Source organism: Anabrus simplex, chromosome 3 (assembly GCF_040414725.1).
Source record: "Anabrus simplex isolate iqAnaSimp1 chromosome 3, ASM4041472v1, whole genome shotgun sequence".
Lineage (NCBI taxonomy): Eukaryota > Metazoa > Arthropoda > Insecta > Orthoptera > Tettigoniidae > Anabrus > Anabrus simplex.
The window spans coordinates 9,820,398-9,843,029 of record NC_090267.1 but is presented as its reverse complement, the minus strand read 5'-3'; the positions used below and the strand labels follow the sequence as shown (position 1 = coordinate 9,843,029).

General features: G+C 38.7%; 1 protein-coding gene across 1 annotated transcript in view; it reads right to left on the bottom strand.

Annotated features, from left to right (window-relative positions):
- LOC136866605 (gastrula zinc finger protein XlCGF57.1-like) overlaps positions 1 to 22,632 on the bottom strand; it is a 65,227-nt gene that overhangs the window by 22,195 nt on the left and 20,400 nt on the right. Inside the window, exon 3 of the mRNA XM_068226925.1 lies at positions 15,437 to 15,517. Coding sequence (XP_068083026.1) covers positions 15,437 to 15,517 — 81 coding nt within the window. The remainder of the gene's footprint in view (positions 1 to 15,436; positions 15,518 to 22,632) is intronic.

Genomic DNA, 22,632 nt, shown 5'->3' with positions numbered 1-22,632 from the left:
ATAGTTACTGCCTTAGCACACTACAGAAAGTATGTATACGGATTCCCAGTAGTGATTAGAACAGATCACAAAGCACTTACCTTCATTCTTAAGACGGACATGGCTAATGCACGGGTCAGTAGATGGGCACTTTACGTCCAGCAGTTCGACCTCACGGTAGAACATTGCCCAGGGAAATTGAACATACTAGCTGACGCGTTGAGCAGAAATCCTAATCCGGAGGAACTTACAATACACTTAACTATGTTAGACCAAGAGGATCAGAATATACTGGGGAGACTTCGGAATATTCATGAGGAACAGGAAAATTACCCAGAGACCGGACGGCTGATCCAGTACTTTCGGAAAGAACTCCAACCCGGGACTCCACAGTACGCTGAAGCGGAGCGCAAAGCGGCAAATTATCACTATTTTAACAATATTTTACATAAATTTGTGGATGAGAATCATACGAAATTTAGAATTGTGGTACCTCCCCGATTACAGATTGACTTGGTGTGGATAGCTCATCACTCGACAGGACATTCAGGAATTGATAAAGTGGTAGCAATACTGCAGGAAACTTTCGTGTGGCCTAGAATGAGGTCGATGGTACAGAAAATCCTGCGTACCTGTGACATCTGTCAGAGGGTGAAACCAAATCCGTACCTTCTGAAGCAACCGCCACGACCACTGATACCTACGGGACCACGTTAATTATATGCAATAGACTTCTTCGGTCCCTTACCCTCTGCTACTAGGGGCTTAAAGTACATCCTTGTCTGTATTTGGACGTCTTCAGTAAATTTGTTACATTATGCCCTATTCAAAAGGCGAATACTCGTTCGACGCTATCGCAGATCAAAAGGAAGATAATACCCATTATGGGTAAGCCTGAGAGCATCTTAAGTGATCATGGGAGCCAATTCACTGCTGCAGGGTTTAAGCGTGAACTAGAAAGACTAGGAATTAAGCATGTCTTATCCAGCATCGGACATCCGCAAGCTAACCCGAGTGAACGTGTCATGAGGGAGATATCCAAGTATTGTAGGATATACTGCCCGAGAGAACATTATAAGTGGAACACTGTAGTGCCCATTATTACAGTGTATTAACACAACCAGGCACGAATCGACCGGTTTGATTCCAGCATGGATTCACAATAATGAGCTGCCTAAACGTCCTTGGGAAAATGTAATTCCGTGCCCTAGGGATCCTCAACTAGCTCGAGAGATATGTGTTAGTAACGTTGCGGAACACTTAAAAGCACAGGCTGAGAAGCGGCTGCGAAGAACCAGGAACAAGCGATTTCATAGACCCCTACAAGTGGGCGAGTTGGTGTTAGTTAAGACACCCACTGTCTCTAACCCTACGGAGAGATACTACCATAAGTTCGCTGAGCTATATACTGGACCGTATAGAATAATTCATAGTTATGAAAATAACTCATACAAGGTACAAAGCTTGGACGCTACAGTGACTAAGGTCTTTAACTCAGCAAATCTTAAGCTTTTTTTTCAACCAGGCCAATACCAATTAGACAATCAGGAAGATGAAGAAGAAGGAGGCGAAGAAGAGGAAGAAGAACTTGGGGAAGAAGACACCGAATATATTGCCGGAGAAGAGGTTGTCATTCCGGAAGAAGATGAACGTGACGGCGAAGAAGAACAACCAGAGGTACCCAATGGTGAAGAAGGAGAAGAAGAAGTAAATATGATTTCTCCAGGAAACCATAAACAGCTACCTGAGCAGCGCGACGAAACGGAGTGTCAAGACTGCGAGAGTAACCACCGGAGATTTCTAGCTCTGCTGGATGCCTATTACCAAGTTAGGAAGGATCGGGAGGCTATCATGTCTGTAGCTGAAGATAGTCCCGTGCCATGAAGTTTTGAATATTGACAGCATATATGATTGCAATGAGAAGATGATCTCGACATTTAGGAAAATAAAATTTTTGACAAAATTTTATTTTGTCGTTCACGGGGGGCTATGAACCATACTGTTCATTGGGACAATTGTATTAATTTTAGTATTGGATATTGGAATCACACTAGGCCACCCACGAAGCCAGTGTCTTACTGTATATGTCATAAAGGAGTCCAGAAGAAGCGTTCTTGTGGGAAGTGAGCGCGAGCGTCATTATGAGAAATCTCCAGAAACTCATTAAAAGGAGTTATGTCCCAAGCCAAGCCTCTTGATGAAGATTGGGGACGCTTCCCAGATCCCGGCAAAACTTATATTAGGAGGGAAGTAAGAATTAAATTAATATCTTTGGTTACGGAAGAGTTGCATTGGATTTGAGACAAGAATTGCAACCTGCTTTATTTTGATATGCATTAGGGCTGCATTCATTAATGCATTCGTTAATTAGAGCTCATGATATACTTTATGCGGGAAAAGCTTCGCGGGCGCGCGCAGATTGCACGCGATCAAGCAGCGTGATGGCGCTATACGGGATTATAAAATAAGGCCGCCTGGCATATCAGGCTCATTCTTGGACCAGAAGGCCGCTTGAACGAGTCGTCATACTGCGTGTTGGTACTGAGAACAACGCTTTGTCTTCGAGCTGCACATTCTACTGGAACTGCTATATCTGCGAGGAGTTACCCCAGCATCAAGTCAGAACGAGTGTTTGACATCATCATTGCAAGGAAGCCACAACCAGGAGCTGAAGCCAACACGACAACGGGCATCGATCCAGGAACGTTGGGAGCACCTGATCAGCGCGACATCAAAGGGAACACCTTCCAACTACAGAGGGAGCTGTACGGAGGCGCCACACAAGAAAGAATGTCTCCAAGTGGTCAACAGTATCTGATGCCAGCGCCGCAGTCTATCATGATGTGGTAGATTCAGTGGTCCACAGGGAGGGCCGCTTCGTTATGTCATCGATAACATAAGGTCAGAGCTTTCCAATTCTGCTTCAAGCATGTCATTTAAATTTAGATAGGAATATGGGGGCCGTCAGTCAACAGATTAGTTATGGTAGGAAAATTTTCCTTGTAATTTAGAGCTAGGCCTCAAGCTCGAACCCCGGACATTAAGGTAGATGATTTTTGTAGATTCCTTGTTAGCGTGTTTATATTTCATTTCGATTGTATTATTTTAACGTACGGGTGATTTTTATGGGTCTGATCGAACTCCTTTTGTCATAGGAAGTTAGTCTAACAGACAGGCACTTTTTACTGTATCGCATTTAGGCTTTTGTTTCTGCAGACGTAGATACGTATTGGTGAGACCTGCATGAACCAGTAAACCACCCATCTTCACTGATAGAGCGAGCGAGTCCGAATATTTGAGAGATATGAGCCCATGAGAGGCAGAAGTAAGATTTGCGAGTGATATGAGAGAGCCCAGCATAATTGAGAGTATATTGGATATATTTGGAGATGCCTAGTATGGCCATGTGACTATCGCTTAATGATTAGTGTTTTTTGTAGCACCAAGGTTGAGCCCATGAGAGGCGGAAGTAAGATTTGCGATACTGCTGGTGATGTTGAGACAAGGGCAGATAGCCCAGGTGTATTTAAATGAGGGCTTTTAGCAGCAGATTACGTGAGGTGTTTCTTTTGAAAGGCGAGATTTTTAGCCTGCCGCCCAGATGTGCTCATAAATAAGGGGGACTGTCGCTAGTGAAGTGGTGAGGGTGAAGGTCGTTGAGCTTGACGTCACAGGCTTGAGAATTGGGTTTTGTCGTCTGCGGCTTGTCAAGTGTGCGAAGGGGAAGAAGACCTCGATGTTTTGAAAGCAGGAAGAGATCTTTTTTTATGTCCTATTTGTTTTACGTAATATTTTACACTGGCCCGTTTGATACTGACACCCGTGTATATGTTGATTATGTCCATTTTATATTGTTTGCATAGGTATCTTTGAAGCCTTACTCGTCATGGGACTAGGGTTCGTGACCGAGTCAGGTCATTGTACATTTTGTGGAGATTTTTGTTTGCACCGGGGTTCGACGGTACGAGGCATAGTAAATTTTATGGGAGTCATTCAATAATGTGTATTTCAGCAGATATCCGTTTTTCTAGAGTTCGTTACTTACACTATTGTAACATGCTTGTTACAGAACAGCTGTTTTCGTGAAGGCAGTGAACTGGTTGTCATCGGCTCAGCGTTATTTTACCCTATCATAATGTAAAGCTCTTTCATTTGTAAATAATTCAATTTTATGTAATAAATCCCTATTTGTTAAACTTTGAATGCAGCGATGTTTTCTGTTAGATATTTTATTTTTATTTAGCCGCTTCTTACCTGATTAGTCACATATCCTCGTGTTTATCTTTTGTTGCCACGTTATACCCATGTTATCCCTGAGAAGAACGCTTATCCGGCTGAGTGAAGAGGATTATGTTCAGGTAAGACTATGTGCACCAGCTCACGTCAGTGAGAGTTCTTTCACTACTGTACTCTGGGTTCGAGACCGGCTTTCGCCTGGCCGGAACTTCAGGGTCCAGTAGAGCACAATAAAATAAAAACCCTTGCGAACACGTTAAAATCTTGGTCATGATACTGTATCCTCTCCATACTAAGCTTTCCGGCACTCTGCAACAAGGTTTTACGTCCCAATTGAACCGAGGAACTATAGTCCTACACAATATAATAGGACCCACATGTACATTTTAATACCAACAGCAAAACTTCAAATTAAGAAGACTATACAACCAGCAGTGACCACACTATTTCTCAATACAGTAACACGAACAAGATTTTAACGTGTTCGCAAGGGTTTTTATCATATCAAAGTATAAATTCCACAGTAAACACTCCAGATAATGTATAAGATTAATACACCGTCAACGTGTAGATATCTGTGGACATTTTATATGAACTATTTTAAACGTGACAATTTTACAAATTTTATTTAACCTGTATACTTTGTTGCTATATGCAATCCTATTTACTTGCTTAGTTTTACCTATGGCTTATGATGACACTGTATACATGTCAAAACCGGTACCATTTTAACTAATATGTTGTAACATAACCTACAGTGCAACAATTGTGTATTGAAAACGTGGAATCTGTTATATTAAATTAGGATTGTAACATGTCCAAGGTTGTATTACGTCAGACAGAATGTTCCATTCTTTTCCATCGTTAATTTCTTCCAGATGGATTAATGATATGAAGAAATAAACCACATCACTGTGTAGCCTAATTTTTTATTGTCATAATCCCCAAGTTTCATGGAGATCCGTTAAAATTTGCGTAAGATATTAGCAATTACAGTTCCTAGGGGATAGTGAATAAATAGGCAAGTATTACCTTGTGCCACAGTCGAGGCCGGTTGGACGGCTGTTGGTCATGCTGTTGCCGTGATGTTAGTCGCCAGTTCGACTCTCCGATGGAAGTTTAAGTTCACGTACTATTGAACTCTGATTCTACAACGCATCTACAAGACTTAGAAGTATTACAGCATCGTTTGCGTATGGTAATAGAAGTTCAAAAATCAAATCAAAATCCCTTTATTTGCAAATGAGGTGTCTACCTCGGTGGCAAATGGTACACTAAAATACATTATTGTCAAGCACGAAATATTAATTTAACAAGAGAAGAAAATTTTCCTATAATACAATATTATACAATTTACGCTAACAATGTTTTCTATTAAACACACGGCTCATCCTTAAGAAATTTATATTGTTTACAAAATTCTACTTATAATATCTCCTGTACTAGTTACAAATATAGTCAACTGATATACAGTATGTGGAATTACTTCAAATGATACTATACAACTGGTATAAGATTAATATTCACATTACATTTATTTATTTACTTTTTTTTTTACCCATTCTGGATCCTTAGTAGCATAACAACCTGCTGCGTCTTAACCAGAGCCCCTTTTGCCACCACTTTTCAGAGTTACTGAAGGGCCTTCACAGTTACCGTAGCAGTCCCAGGGCCCTCGAAGTCCCCACTGTACTTCACCCCTACAGGCAGTCCCCTACTTTGGCTGTCCAAACTCCTTAGACCAGGGGATGGAATTAATTAATTCACACACATTTTATTTTTTACAATAACCTGCACTGCTCGAATGCCCTCTAACACTTCATTTATTTTCTCTGTTGCTGTTTACTCTATTCTTGAATATCTGTACAGATTTTGGAAAAGGATCAAACACTACCCCTGGTAAACTGTTCCACTCCTTCACACCCTTCCCAATGAATGAAAATTTACCCCAATCGCTTCTGCTAAAATTCCTTCTAATTTTATATTTGTGGTCAGTCCTGCCGATATAATTATTTTCTCTCACGGATATCTCCCTATGCTTCTTCTCCTGTATAGGCTCTATATAATCCTATAAGTCTAGTTTTCTCCCTTCTCTTACTTAAAGTTTCCCAACCAAGTTCCTTTAACATTTCTGATACACTACTCTTTCTCCTGAAATCCCCTGTTACAAATCTTGCTGCTTTCCTCAGCACACTATCTATTTCTTTTATTAGGTATTCTTGGTGAGGATCCCAAACACTGCTTGCATATTCCAATAATGGACAAACCATACTCAAGTAACTTTTTTCTTTTAATTCTTTGTTGCATCCTTGAAGTAGCCTCATTATGACATGTAACGATCTGTATGCTTTCCCAACAATGTCATGAATATGACCCTTCCAGTGCAAATTACTTTCAAATCTCACACCTAAGTATTTGCACTTGCCATCTTTTGGGATAACTACCTCATCCTAAGTATATTCAAATTCAGTTTTTAAGCTCCTGTTTGTCAAAGTTGTAACAGTTGATTTGCCTCCATTAACCCTCATATTATTTTCTTCAATCCATTGTTGGATACTTTCAAGGTTGCTTTGTAATTCTGAACAATCCTCAATGTTGTTTATTTCCCTATAAACAATTATGTCATCTGCATACAATCTTATTTTTGATGTTATATTGTTCCCTAAATCATTTGCGTATATTAAGAAAGGTAACGGACCGATTATACTACCCTGTGCAATTCCCTTCCAAACTTTCTCTTCCTGAGATACATTATTTCCTACTTTGACTTTCTGAACCCTTGAATTTAGAAATGTTTTTATCCAACGTGTAACCCTTACGTCCAATCCTATTCCCTCCAATTTCTTTAATAATATTCCATGTTCCACTCTATCAAAGGCTTTGGAAAGATCTATGGCTATGCAATCTAACTGGCCTCCTGAATCCAACTGATCTGATACGTCCTGCTGAAATCCCGCCAGCTGTGTCTCACAAGAAAATTTCTTTCTAAATCCATACTGGCTCCTCATGATCAAATTTTTATCATCACATATCCCTCTGATGTACTTCGATATTAAACTCTCCAGTATTTTACAAACTATACTGGTCAGGCTGATTGGTCTGTAGTTCTCTGGTTTCCTTTTATCACCCTTTCCTTTATAAATTGGTATTATTAGAGATTCCTTCCATTCCTTTGGTATTACACTATTATTTATGACATAGTCAAAGAGAAATTTTAAATAAGGCACTATGTACCACCCCATTGCCTTTAATACCTCCCCAGTAAATTGATCACTTCCTGCTGCTTTTCCGTGCTGAAGCAGTTGGATTTCTCTGAAAATATCTTCGTTTGTGAATGAGAAGCTTCTTGTTTCCCTCTGTCTCTCTCCCTCTCTATCTTCTGTTTCAGTTTCCAACTCTTGACAATCATCTACAGAATCTCTAAATTCCCTACTAAATAGGTTTTCTTTCTCAGTATCTGTTAAATAGTGTTCACCCCCTTCTCCCACCATTGTAGGAATTTGGATTCCTTTTCCTTTTTGATTCCTGATATATGAATACAGCTTTTTCCATTTCCCTTTGTGGTCATTACCCTCTTGAAGTATGCCATTCATATAATTCTCTTTTGCTTCCTTTTTCAATCTATTCAGCTCCCTCATTAGCTGTTTTCTAGTTTCTCTACTCTCCCTACCCTCTTTGATTTTCCTGTTTACTATTCTACATTTTCTTTTTAATTTTATTTCCCTTGTATAATAAACAGGGTCTGAGGTCATTTTACCCTTCTTATCAGGTACAAATCTCTTCTCTCCTTCCCAAATGATTCCTTTAAATTTAGCCCAAAGTGTATCCACGTTACTCCCTTCTCTTATCCAACAACTTAATTGTGATTTAAGGTAAGTCCCAAATTCATCAACTTTAGTTTTTCTGTACAATTTCTTGTCTTGTGTAACCCTCTTATTAAGCCTTTTTGATACGAGTCCTACATCCATTATTACAGCCTTATGGTCTCCTATTCCTTCAATTACCTCAGTTTTATCAACAATTTCCCATGGTTTAACCAAGAATACATCTAGTAAGTTATTGAGACGAGTCGGTTCTTGTACTACTTGTGTAAATCCAGCCTCCCAAATTAACTTATTTACCAGCTTCTGTTCATGGCCTTCACTTGCAGCTCCATTCCATTCTACTTCAGGCAAATTTAGATCTCCCCCAATTATTACCATATCATTATTATTGTTTTCACGAGTATAATCTATTATTTTCTCAAAGATTTCCATGTCTCTTTCCTCTCTTCCAGGCCTGTATGTTCCTATAATTCCCACCTCCTTCATATTATCACAGACTAATTTTATCCCTAATATTTCACCCCTTTCATCGGTAAACCATTCATGTGAACAGTAAGTTTCCTTCACCAGAATAAACACCCCCCTCCCTTTTTATCTCCTCCGTCTCTACGATAGACTGTGTACCCTTCTGGAAATACTTCTCTATTACCCACCCCTTCTTTCAACCATGATTCCACTCCTATCACCACATCAGTCTCATAAGATTCCATCAATGTACCGAATTTTAATTGTTTATTTACTACACTTTGACAGTTTACCAAGAGCAATCTCAGACCCCCTTCCTCCCTAAAACTTGACTGTTGCAATTGGGTAACTTGAAATTCCTGAGTTTCTTTTTCTAGTTGACTGAGCCAGCTTGAAGTACAGCTGGCTCTTTCTACTAGTTTCCTGGTCAGTATTATAACTCAAGGGAGTTGCCTGTTTTACAGTACATATCTTAAGATTAATAAAATCTAGAACAATATTTGCTATCTTTCGTTTACCTGAATTGTTTGGATGGAGGTTATGTTTTGTAGAACAGTATCGCTCAAAACTGTTGCATTCAATAACCTGAGTATTCCGAAAATGTTTACAAATTTTTAACAATATCTGTATTGACCTTGTCCACTTCAATGTTCACACACGAGTCTCTACTCAAATCATGCCTGTGGGGCACATTCACTACAAAAACGTTAGTGTGGGTCAGCTTCCCTAGTGTATGTTTAAGTTGTGATCTTACATTCTTGGAGTCGTCGTGAGCTACGTCGTTCGTCCTACCGATGATAAGCACTGCATTGCCGCTCCCAAAGTTCCTAGTTGTTGCTTCTACTTTTTCCACAACACTGCTGATAGAAGCTCCTGGATTTCCGGAAATTCAGTTGTAGATTTCTTCTTAGCCAGCCATCCACGAACTACTTGACACCACGTGCTCGAGTTTGTTACTTGTACCGGTATATCACTCGAAGAATGGTCAGTCCCAATTTCTAGCGATCGCAGTCTTTCTTTTAATTCTTGATTTTCAACTTTAAGAGTCTCATTGTCCTTTTTTAGAATGTTTATAATTTCAAATGCACTTTTATATTCCTCATCGACTGCTTTCGGTGCTTCGTCAACGCCGTCCCCAACAACATTCCGAACACACTGCTCACAAATCCAGTCAATATTTCCATTAGTTTTTACGTCTCTAGGGCAATTTCCGCACTTATAATGCCACCATCGATCACATGAATCACACAACATTCCATTTTTCACTAATCTTTGACATTTTCCGCACTTTTCGTCACATTTTACGGTTAATTTACTCGGAGAATAAAACACTACGTCGTCATTACCGGGCCCCAAGTTGTGTACGAGTTGAGACGTGAACAGTTAAGGTGTTTAACTATTTACAGGAACAGTGTGATTCGAACTAGTAAGATACTACGCTACCCAGTACTTCAATGTAATTTGATGTTTAAATTACAGGAGATGATCGGATTTGAATGAGAGTGTTTAAACTTCACAAAGTGATTTAACATTGAATGCTAAAAGTGAGAAAACGTTGTCGTTCGTGACACTTCAAAACTGTTCATAATTTTGTATTTAATCCTGACAAGTGATGAACCTGTGCTAATCGCGAGACGTAATTCAGTATTTCAAACTGTACAGGCGATTGAATTTTGTGACAGTGTTACTCTACCAATGTGTTAGAACATTTCGACAAACTATGCGTTTATGTTACAAGCTACTGACACAAGTAGTTGAATTTAACAGTGCTATTGAACTTAAGATTTATTTTCCAAGTGACCATATTCACGATAGAACATAGCCTTAGAACTGTGGTTAAATAAACTGGTACAGTTAACATTTCTTGTGTTGAACCCGGGACGGTTCCTAAAAGGACAGTGTTTTCTCTATTTAATTGTGAACGGGTCTAAATTCATCCCAGAACAAATTCTTTGGTTTCATTTATTTCTAGAATTAATTCGAACTTGAACTGTGTAAAATATGGAAGTGGAATATTTTATTTTCTACGTGACTATTCAGCTGAAGTTCTCATATTTAACATTGATAAAGTGACTTATTTATTTTCTGTGGATGATACATCACAGATGTAATTTTGAGTTCAATTCAAGCCCTCAGCAATAACTGTGTTCATTAGTGAATCCCACTGTGAAATCGACTACTAACTATTATTTCATTTGTGCAGACCAGTTACTTACGATCTATTTCATGCCCAGTGCCACGGTACAACCAACACTACGGTTGCTCCTAGACCATCCAGACCTCCGAGATATTCGAGACCTTCCAGATATTGAAGACTGGCTCGGAAGATGGTGGCACCATAAGCAGACATTGTGACCCGCAATGTATCAGGGCCAATTCCGCCCCCAAGCAGAAGTACTCATTATAACTGCAGTGTTGAGGTGATGTTGAAATCTGACTTTATTTCATGAATAAACTTTATGATATCCCAGAGAACAACAGCCCATTAATTGAACAAGTCCCCAAGTTACTCACTAATCTTAATATATACCGAGCTCGATAGCTGCAGTCGCTTAAGTTCAGCCAGTATCCAGTATTCAGGAGACAGTAGGTTCGAACCCCACTGTCGGCAGCCCTGAAAATGGTTTTCCATGGTGTCCCATTTTCACACCAGGCAAATGCTGGGGCTGTACCTTAATTAAGGCTATGGCCGCTTCCTTCCCACTCCTAGTCCTTCCCTGTCCCATCGTCGCCATAAGACCTATCTGTGTCGGTGTGACGTAAAGCAACTAGCAAAAAAAAAATTTTTGAATATAAATCATTACAATTTCACAAAATTCTTCAATTATAAACCTTTCAATACCCCTCCGGTCATCATAACAGACTCCACCTTACTCCCTCCCCATAATACAACTCCGCAGCCAGTTTCCAGCACTCTCATTGTTGCGACTATCCCTCCCGTCCCAACATACTCTCTGCCTAAGCAAGCTCACAGATACAACACACGCAGCAGCGGGCATACGATTAACAGACCCCCTTGAACGGCTAATATCTCCGGTCAACGCTGATCCAACATAAGAGGTAAGCGATCTTAGACTCGCATTTTGAACACCCTATTTTGAAGGCCCGAGTACATCTTTATCCTTTTTCCATTTTTCAGATATCAGTTCACGCACTTGGCATCTTATTTTTTACCGTTTCGATCTTGGACTCCCAGTAAAAATAAAGCGGCTTCAGGCGTGAATAATTCCTGTTTGAAGTGTTACTACTCCGTGTCTGCTACAATATGTGATTTCTCTTGCCCGTCTCACGTATCTGTACAAGAGTGTGATTTAATTATTTCTTCATTCAAAAGAATATAATCATCATTTTTTTGTCATGATGAACATTCTTATTAACTGACTGGTAGCTATGAGTTTGATTATTACACTGCCAGCTCTGTGTTGTACCTAATGTTTTTTACCTCTGGCAACACGATTATGTGTTTTTTTCTAATTTAGCCATGATGAACACTTATATATTTTCACTCTTGTTTTATGTTTGAACATTCTGATTGACTGGTAGCAATGATACCCTAATGATTTTAATTATTTCACTACCAGCTCTGTATTGCACTTTCTGTTTTTATCCTCTGTTTCAACATGATTGTGTGTTTTTCTCTTAGCCATGTTGTAATATTTTATGTTTTTTTCACACTAGTTTTTAGCCTATTTGATTTCCTAAATGTAAATGTTGTTTCTTAGGGTACCATATATTTTAATGACACAAGGTTAGGGGCCCTGACCTAACTTTAGGTTAAGATTTATTTTCGGCTGATGATGCTTACGACTGTTAAGCGAAACATGTCCCATCTCACAACGCCTGTTGTAATGTTTATTTCCTAAATATGAGGAAAGTTAAGTATGGAAAGGTGGTGTTAACTATTTTTCTTATTTTAAAGTTCATAATCTGACATCCAATACGGTCTACAATGAGGTTTATACTTGCAAGGCGATAATTCAAATGAAAGCAGTGATCAGGTTTACTGTGTCGTAGGCCTACTGCTGAACTGACAGAGACAAATGACTGGCCATTAAGTTCCTTTGTATCCGTATTGAAATATATAACACGATACCCTTATCCCTTTCTTTTACAGGATTGAGTATGAAGTGAGACGAATCTTCTTAGCGAGTTTTTACGGCCGTATGCCCATCCTGACTTCAACCTAACCAGAGGAATTAATGAGATGTAACGAATGACGTGATATGAGTAACTAAAACTGACTATTATATGTACCATAGGCCTAAAAGCCGTGTTCACCATTTTTTTTCTTTTTACATTTAGAGACACTGCCTTACGACAAAAATAGCCAGTATAACTTACATACATTCTAACTTTGTTAAATAGTAGTATAGAATGTTTACACGTACAATTTATAGCTCTTTATAATCTAGAAGTCATGTGTTCGTTGCACAAAATTATGTGGTTATTGCATATTGGACCCCCTTTAATATTTTTGGCTGTAAAAGTGGGAGAAAAAGAGGTCTAATAGGCGAGTAAATACGGTAAGAGTGGCAAAGGATCTGCAGCAGAGGTCGACACCATGAACAAATATCATTTTAAAACAAATCTATTTGAAAGATATAGAGATAGGTGAAGTGGTATCAGGGCAGTAGTCCGAGTAGTGAGCAGAATGAGGCACACAAATGTTCAGTCTGGATCAGCAAGCATTTGTAGGTCAACGGGGAGAATGGTATGAGGAGTAGAATGTGCAAAGGTTTGCGTGTCCAGTCAGGAGAGATAGAAAAGTTTTTAACCTTCATATGCCGTTTGCCGATGATTGCCGCTTTATTTTATTTCACATTATATTATGACATCTTAATGTTTTCTTCTTGCCATCGCTTAAATTTTGTTTTATAGTGATGTAATACCACGGCGGGCAGATCTCAAATAGGAGCTGGCCAGGGGCCATTCTGCCGTGGTGAAGATTAATTATTCAAATTTCCTCTATTTTGTTTGTTTGATTGCCTATTTTTATCTAATTTAACTTCATTTAATTTAAATTTTGTTAGTGTAACTATTGTGTTTTGTTGGTATCTGTGCGGTAAGTGGAGATGAGCCGATTATTTTATGGTAAATTATTTTGGTTTGTTTGTTTGTTCAGTTAGTGCTATTTGATTGTGTAAGCATATAGTTTGGTATTTAGGTAGAATTTAAGTTGAAAGAGCTTGTCTAGGTTGGGCGTTGTCATTTTTCTCCATTAACAGATCAAAGGTAGCAAATACTGTAGATCTGGAGGAAAATAAAGAAAGTTAAACATAATGACAGGAAGAGAGAGCAAGAGAAAAGGGGGACTTGAAACGACAATGACAAACTCCACACCTTGTCTTCCCTTTCTGTTCTTCTGTTTTCCTACACTGCCTTGTCACGTTATTTACGAGTTCCTATGATTATAGATATGACCTGACATATTACTTGTTTGCTCCTTCCGACTGCTCAGTTCCCAGAGAGGTTTCTGTTACACAGGTTCTCATCCAAACAAAACTCTTCATACGATGACATGCCTAACATGTCAACAAACAGTCATTTCTTTGATTGTTGTTTAACTATAAAGAACATGGAATTTGAAAAGACTCTGTTCAGGTACCGTACTTTAAAACTACCTTAAGACAACCACAGAAATGCATACAGACGTTTACTTTTTCATTCAACACACAATGCTTTCACAGAAGGGCTCTAATAAAGGTGAAAGGCCTGAATGTAGTTAACTGAAATTAAGCATTTCATCGATAGAACAATGGTCAGCTGAATTCACCAACTGAACCTTACTAAGGAAAGATAAAGGATGATACCCGAGGAATGTGTCTAACACTTGTCCTGTTTCTTTACACAGTTAGGAACGAAGAGAGAGAAATCTTCATAGTGAGTTTTTATGTCCAGATGCCCTTTCTAACGCCAACCTCATCAGAGGAGTCAATGAGTAAAAATTATGTAAGACACCAGGTAGGGAGGGCCAATATACAGTCTACTTCTGTCAAATAGCACTACAGAATCAGCTCAAGGCTTATCTCATAAACTGTAATTGGTTACCAGGATATTTTAAATTAATGCTGTGGTTAAATGTAAGAGAGGACCAAGAGTGCTAACTTCGCAAACAAAAAAAGCAAATAAGTAAATAAATAAATAAAGATCTCCATGCGATGGATGCAGATTAGGAATTAGAAATTATACACCACCTCTTCTCTTGCTGTGACAGATAACATTATAATAGTGATTGACATTATTAACAAACACGACTCAAACCAGCTAACCATGGTGTCAGACCATACAGATTTGACATGTCAAAAATCATTGTCACCAGCTGGGTAACACAACCGATGTTGAATACTTTAAACTGAATAATGAGCAAGAGGTAAGGAAATACTAGTGGATTGTGTAGCAAATATTGCTTAAGTAAATCAAAGTTTTATGGTACCTGGGGAAAAATGCTGCAGTTTTTGTTGCTCACACTGCCTGTGCTCAGTGCTCTCAGATGAGATTGGCCATACCCAAAAAGGACTACCAGTGCACTGACTTTTATACAGGGATGTGACAGCCATCAGTTCATTATAACACCACTTCCAGCAACAGCATATAATAACTTTGAGCTAACGTCATAACATCATGCTAACACACCGTGTTTGAAGCTGGCAACTCTACTGATACACTCCTAGTAACAACAAAACCAGGTGGCACACATCACATAGTGGAGAGCCTTAGAACTATACCACACACCATGCTGGACTTACGGGAAGTGCTCGAAAAATTATAAAAACTGGGTAAGAAAATGGGCAAATTAGTATTTTTACAAGAATCTTCAAATTGATGTGTTAAAATGAGGGGTCTCTTTCTTATATCTGTTCACCAGTTTTCTCACAATTTCCATTATCATGCAGCAGCTTATCAGTTTGATCAATTAATTCAAATGTGTTTACCTGTGATGGTCCTGGCTCTGTCAACTCTGGTTTGGTTTCTACCTTTACACGTGCCACTGCTGACTCAGGTTCAAAATGTTCCTGCAGGAAAGTAAATATATTAGGCACACTCTTCAGACTCATCTGGTGGTCTATCTTAAAAATTGGTCGTGTTCAATCTGGACAAGATGCCTTGAGAAAGTTCTCTCATGCAGATGACATTTTATAGTCTTACCTCTACAAGCAGTCATCAGTACACAATAACGATAGATATGACAAAACCATAACAAGTTTTACAACCAGAAAAATCTTGTTTATGAAAAGAACTGACAGGATTTCCTGCTACACAGACAGTAATTACAGTATAAGTATACTTATAACGACTTTGCTACTCACAGTCACTTTGACACACGGCCAAACCTGTCATGTTTTTATCTTACAAATACTGAACTACTAGCTGATGTACCCGTACTTCGCTACGTGATTCTCAGAAAGACTGAATTTGTGGTTTTCCTATCTGAAGTCAACAAAGGTCGTTACAAAAACATCAGTAGGAAAGTAATGATTAAAAGCAATGTTATCACATAAAATACTGGATCAAATGAAAAGCCACACATTTTCTCACTTTTAAAAAACAGTACTACAGTGCAGATCTAACAGTGTAAAGTTTCCGAGCTGGAATGACTAGGCTGCAGACAGCGTGAACACTCCTCTGCCATTATTCCGTTAAGTATGCACACTGCTCATTCCAATCAGTGCCTCAGAGTAGAAATTGAATAGCTCGAATGCTATGATGAACCAGTGTGTTAGGTGTCGGTAGTATCAGAAAATGTATGAACCAGAGGAATGGCATGCTAAAGAAGAAACTTATCTAACTCCCCAGATATTTCCTGCCAATATTTAGGCAGGCTGTTACACTCGATACGAACGGGCAAGTTGGCTGTGTGGTTAGGGGCGCGCAGATGTGAGCTTCCATCTGGGAGATAGTGGATTTGAAGCCCACTGTCATCAGTCCTGAAGATTACAAGTAACTAACCTCAAGTTTTAATCCATACTGAAAGTCGGTTTAATACAATAAATAATGTTTTATTTTAAACCACCTATTCAATACATTAAAATGTTATTACATTCAGTGTTTCACCACTAATATAAATATATAAGCCGGACATGTCTCGCATCATCAGCCAATCTAAACTCTCAAAGGTTGGTTTATGTTTACATTTGTACATTTCACAATCTTAAACTTACTTTACTAATATCACAGAAGGCAGAATCATTAACTAGAACTTAATATTGGAAAGGATGATAATTATACATTCATTTATAATTATGGTAGAATAAGTTTACTCTCAAATATTTACAAACATTTGTTATGTCTAAAGTCTCGAAGAATGACTTGTGATTCAAACTTAAGAACTTATGATAAGGTCATACACATTTAAAGTTTAAATCATGAGATCGGGCTAAAAGTTTGTTATACTTTGAGGATGAGTCAACGAAATTCTAAGATTTGGTCATCTTGTTGATTTTAACATGTGACAGGTTGAACTTTAGTCTTTAAAAAGTTTGAACTTTTGTAGTGATTTGACACCGGTAATGTTGTTGATTGAGTATGTATTTGTTGACATCAATGACCAAAGCTTTGAAGCATTGAATTGAAATGGAGCGTAGTTAAAAGGGACGTGATTCGACGAACAATGTAGCTACAAGTTGTTAAATAGACTATCACTTGTTGGCATGTCTGTAACAAGACAAAAGATTTGTGTGTGTCGAATGTTGTGTTACTAGTTGAGTGTGCACTTAAGGAAACTTCACTTACCCCTCTTATTACTGCTTGTCTGTCTAGGGTTGTCTACTAAAGTTGTGTAGTAACTGCCTGTTCTTCTGCGTCTCCTCCTTGTGTTGTACGACTGAGATGGTAGGGGCTAGGTGGGAGGGAGTAGGGGTGGTCGGAGTAATGTTAGTAGGTGTGGCTTTGGGAGGGGAGAGTGTAGAGGAGGTACAGAGAGGGATTGTGTTCATTAATGTTACTTGAATACTGGTTGTTTTGGGGATAAAAACTTTAGCAAAATCACTTTTCTCTAGATTAAGTGTTTGTAAAATTTTCGGCAATTTTTTTTTTTTTGCTACTTGCTTTACGTCGCACCTACCCAGATAGGTCTTATGGTGACAATGGGACAGGAAAGGCCTAGGAGTTGGGAGGAAGCGGCCGTGGCCTTAATTAAGGTAGATGTGAAAATGGGAAACCATGGGAAAACCATCTTCAGGGCTGCCGTCAGTGGGATTCGAACCCACTATCTCCCAGATGCAGGCTCACAGCCGTGCGCCTCTAACCGCACGACCTACTTGCCCGGTTAGGCAATTGTTCATGTAAAAGAGTTTTTAAATTTTATTTCAATTTTGTAATTTAAACTTTTTCCTAATGAAAATGGTGGTCTAGTTCAATACAAATACTTTCTATTTTTGTCAGTAATGTTCCCTTTTCTATTTATTTTTTTTGATCATTTTTTAAGTCTTTCTCTGTAGTTGTAAACTGGTGGCCTGATTCTCTCATGTGAACACTCATAGCAGAATGTTTATTGACTTCTGCAGCATTGACATGTTCAAGGTATCTAGTAAGAAAGCTACGTCTTTAAGATGTTTGGTTCTTGAAAGAAGGTTTAAAATCTAAGTTAGTACCTACATTTTTAATATCTATAGAAAGAAATAACATATACAATCCAAACGTAGCTGATACTCAGAATAAAATAAATGAGATCGGGCTGAAAAGTGAAATTAAGTTACTCTACAGGAAGAAATCATTCCTAAACTTGCAATTATACGTGCACACTTGGAATTTTCTCAACTATTATCCCCTCTATAATGAATATCTATCCAAACTGTATAACAGAAAAGCTTGTTGACGTTTTGGACATGAAACAGAAAACCCTGGATAACTAACGCTTCCACATAAAGGAAAACAAATTAAATTCAAACAAACTTAACCATAGGGCAAATTATCCCAATTCTGATCTAAAAAAACATTCCCACCACAATCAATCTATCAGATACAAACTTCATGGATAATGAGATGAACCTACTCAATAAAGGTTCAAAATTTGATTGGCCTCATTCACAAAAAATAGAAGATGAGATCACCATAGTAGCAGAAGTCGAATCTAACTTAAATAAATAGACGGCCGATTTACAAAATTATAACAGGTTTGAAGTCAAAAAGAAATACCCAACTTTCATAACAGAAATGAAAGGATGACCTAATCCTACTCTCAAAAAACTAATCATTACACTAAAATCTAACTTAAACAATAACAACATAATCGTTGATACAGATGTTGACTCCCATAGGGAACCCGAAATATTTGTCCCGAATGAGTAAATTTATAATAGCAACAGAAATGGTACGTTATTGGACATTATAAATTTTCCAGCTAACTAATTCCTGGTTGCCAGCGTTTCACCCCGTGTGCTACATTGTGCTCATCAGTTGGTACTTAGCACACCCACCCAGACGCATGGCTAGTGCATACATCAGAGGACACTGCGTAGGCTACTTGGAGCCACCGGCAGTGCCAATGCATTATGAGAGATTTTGACTAATTACCAAAAATTGATGCCTGCTTGGCCATCAGATGACACAGATGTTGATTCCCATAGGGAACCTGAAATATTTGCCCCGAATAAGTAATTTTATAATACCAATAGAACTGGTCTGGTATTGGGCATTATAAATTTTCCAGCTAACTCATCCCTGGCTGACAGCGTTTCACCCTGAAATATTTGCCCCAAATTAGTAATTTTATAATACCAATAGAACTGGTCTGGTATTGGGCATTATAAATTTTCCAGCTAACTCATCCCTGGCTGACAGCGTTTCACCCCTGTGTGCTAAGTTGGGCTCATCAGTTGGAACTTAGCACACCCACAACAGTCAACAAATAAAATAAATAAACATGTGTCATAGATAGGAAACACCAGATAAGAATTTTGCCTAACAATACCAAAAAGGAAAGATCAGAAAACGAGCAAGTTATGCCACATTTCCAATATCCAAAGGTTTAAGGAACATCAAGAAAAGAATTATGAATGGTGAAAACCAGAGGCAATAAGAGTATAGTTAATAACAAATAACTCCAATCAAAGATTGCAGGGTAAGGATGAAGAAAAATACAAAAAGGGAAAGGAAATAAGGATCGAAACTATAGGAAAGATTCACTTCGCCAGGCAGTGTTTATAAAAGTCTCACAAGTGTGGAATTAGTAATAGATGTCGCAAACAGGACATGTAAGTATTTAGATAACAGTTCTCATTGTCCTAAGCAAAGTCTGTATTTACAAAAAAGGGAAAAAAGGAGTCTGCAAGCATAAGTTTAAATGCCAGTAAGCTGCAAGAGCAAAAGTGGGTAGAGGCCAGACAGCCAAATGAAAAATTTAAAGTCCAAATAACAAGTTCATAGTTCTTGCTCACCAAGCAGTCTACAGGTATTGGCACAGAAGTTCAGTACTTCACCACTTTGATATGAAGACAGACTCATTTTTGAGGGATGGAGCCCGAGAATATAAAGCATAATGGAAAAGTCTAGAAGTATACGGAAAAAGAAAGAGAGCATGTTCCAGAATGACGACGGCACAATCACTTGTCCATACGTGTTGAACAGGCATGCTCGGCATAGAAGGTGAGGATGGTAGCGCCTTGAGGGAGATGACATCACAGTCACATGTTCAGCAGAGTAGATGACAGCGGGCGAGCACAGCAGTAGAGAGTGAAAGGTCGCAGCAGAGCAGTCGATGAAAATGCGGCAGCGGAAGGTAGAAATAATAAAGAATATGTAGTGGAGAGATCGTAACATATTCCCACGTGCTGACGAATAGCGAAGCGACAATGAAGGTGTTGAGACGATGCCGTGTCGATCTTCATAAGGGGCGCCAACTTGGAAGAGCGATGATTGAGACTAGAAGAAGAAAGCAGACAGACGAGAGATGATGTACCCAAACGAAGAGGAAAAGATTAGGATAAAGGAGGGGGAAAATGTAAAGAGAGAAAGAGAAAAAGGGGAGGGGAGAATGAAGAGAATGGACCGGTCCAAAAAACAGGGAAAAAATGCAACATGAAAGGGAGGAGTTCAAAAGGCAGAGAGGTGATACATACATTAAAAAATACAATATAATATTATACAATATAGAAAAAAGATATATGTGGCATACATTATATAGGTAAAGGATTACGGAACGATGTCCTATATAAAAAATAAATTTCATGAGGTGAAAGTAAATAAGAAAGAGAAAACAAAAGGCCTATGCACTCATGGGGAGTCTGCGTGGAACGGGGAGGTGGAGAGCAGCATTTTATGAGCAGGAAAATGTTTAAAAAGGACAGTTTAAAAAAGTCCATAGAAAAAGATAAAATACAGAAACAACTCAAGGACAAAGAGAACCAAAGGGAATAACTACCCCCGGAAGAAATTTTTTCCCTAGAATCACAAACAAAACGAAGGAAGCACGGGAAGGAGAAAAAAAAAGAAAAGAAAAAAAGGAAACAGGTTAATTAATTTCTGAAGTTGAGAGAGATGGACACGTTTAACATCAAGAGAATCAGAAGGGGATTGCAAAAGAGCATTAGCAGGGTTAGGCAAGGAAATAATATGAAATGGGCCTACCTTTTTTTTTTTGTTATTTGATTTACGTTGCACCGACACAGATAGGTCTTATGGTGACGATGGGACAGGAAAGGCCTAGGAATGGGAAGGAAGCGGCCGTGGCCTTAATTAAAGTACAACTCCGGCATTTGTCTGGTGTGAAAATGGGAAGCCACGGAAAACCATCTTCAGGGCTGCTGACAGTGGGATTCGAACCCACTATCTCCTGGATGCGAGCACACAGCTGCGCGCCCCTAAGTACAAGGCAATGGGCCTATCCACCGAGCGGCTAACTTAGCACAGAACTGACAACTGGAGGAGCTTTGGGGGGGGGGTCATTACGGGGGAAAACCGAAAACCATATCGCTAAGTTTTAAAGTAGATGATACATGACGAGAGTCGTGTTTTCTTAGAGATAAGTTGAGCAGTACGAAGATTAGAAAGGGCTTCGGTCCAAAGAGATTCAGTACATTTAAAACATTGGATTCTAAAAGGGTGTGAAGATCCCAATTAAGAGATAAGGGAGTGTGAAGATCTGGCCCAAAAATGTTAAGCAGGTGTTTGGGGGGGTGGCACAATTTATACTAGAATTGAAAGCAAGGGCTAGGGCAGAGAGATTTATATCCCAATCCTCATGGTGGGAATTGTGGAAGATTGAAAGAGCAATTTTAAGATTATGATGATAATGTTCGACATTGTTAGCCTGGGGATAATATGGAGAGGAGTTAATTCTCTTACTTCTTAATTGCATACACATATAAAAAACTTCAGAAGTGAAAATGGAGGCATAATCATACACCAAATTAGAGGGTAGGCCAATAAGAAGAAATACAAAGTTAGAGAGAAGATTAATAATAATGTGAGAAGAAATTTTGCATAAAGTGTCAAGAATCAAATATTTAGAAAACCCATTTAATAAGGTGAAAATATAGGTGTTACCACCCGATAAGCAAACAAAAGGTCCAACCAGAACAACAAGAAAGGTTTGAGCTGGTTAAGTAGGAGGAAAAACAGAATGTAAGCCCGCAGATTTAGTATTTAGAGGCTTCGCCAACTGACAAGGTTCGCAAGCGGAAACATATTGACGAATGCATTTGCGCATTTGTGGCCAACAATACAGAGAGGCAATATGAGCGTAAGTCCTGGCAAAACCAAAATGACCTCCCATGGAAGAAGAGTGAAAATAAGAAAGTATCCCAGGTTAAAGAAGAGAGGGAACGACTCTAGCAGAAGATTTAGGGATGAGCTTAAAAATAAGAAGACCTCTGGATAACAAAAAAGGACCTTGATATGAGGGATCAGAAAGCAAGGTTTTCGTTTGAATCCAAAAATCATCGTAAGTTGATGAGAGTGGCAAGACTGAAAAGATAAAGCGAAGTCAATTAATGAACAAATTAAATGATCCAATGAGGGTGCATTAAGGATGGTAATTGACTGCGAATCAGGAGGGGAAAAAGAAATGTCAGAAGAAGGGGTGTAAAAAGAAAACAAGATAAAGCATCAGCAACAGAATTCTGTATACTGGAAATGAATTTAAGAGAAAATTTAAACCTTGAAAGACGCAATAAACATCAGCCAGTTTTGC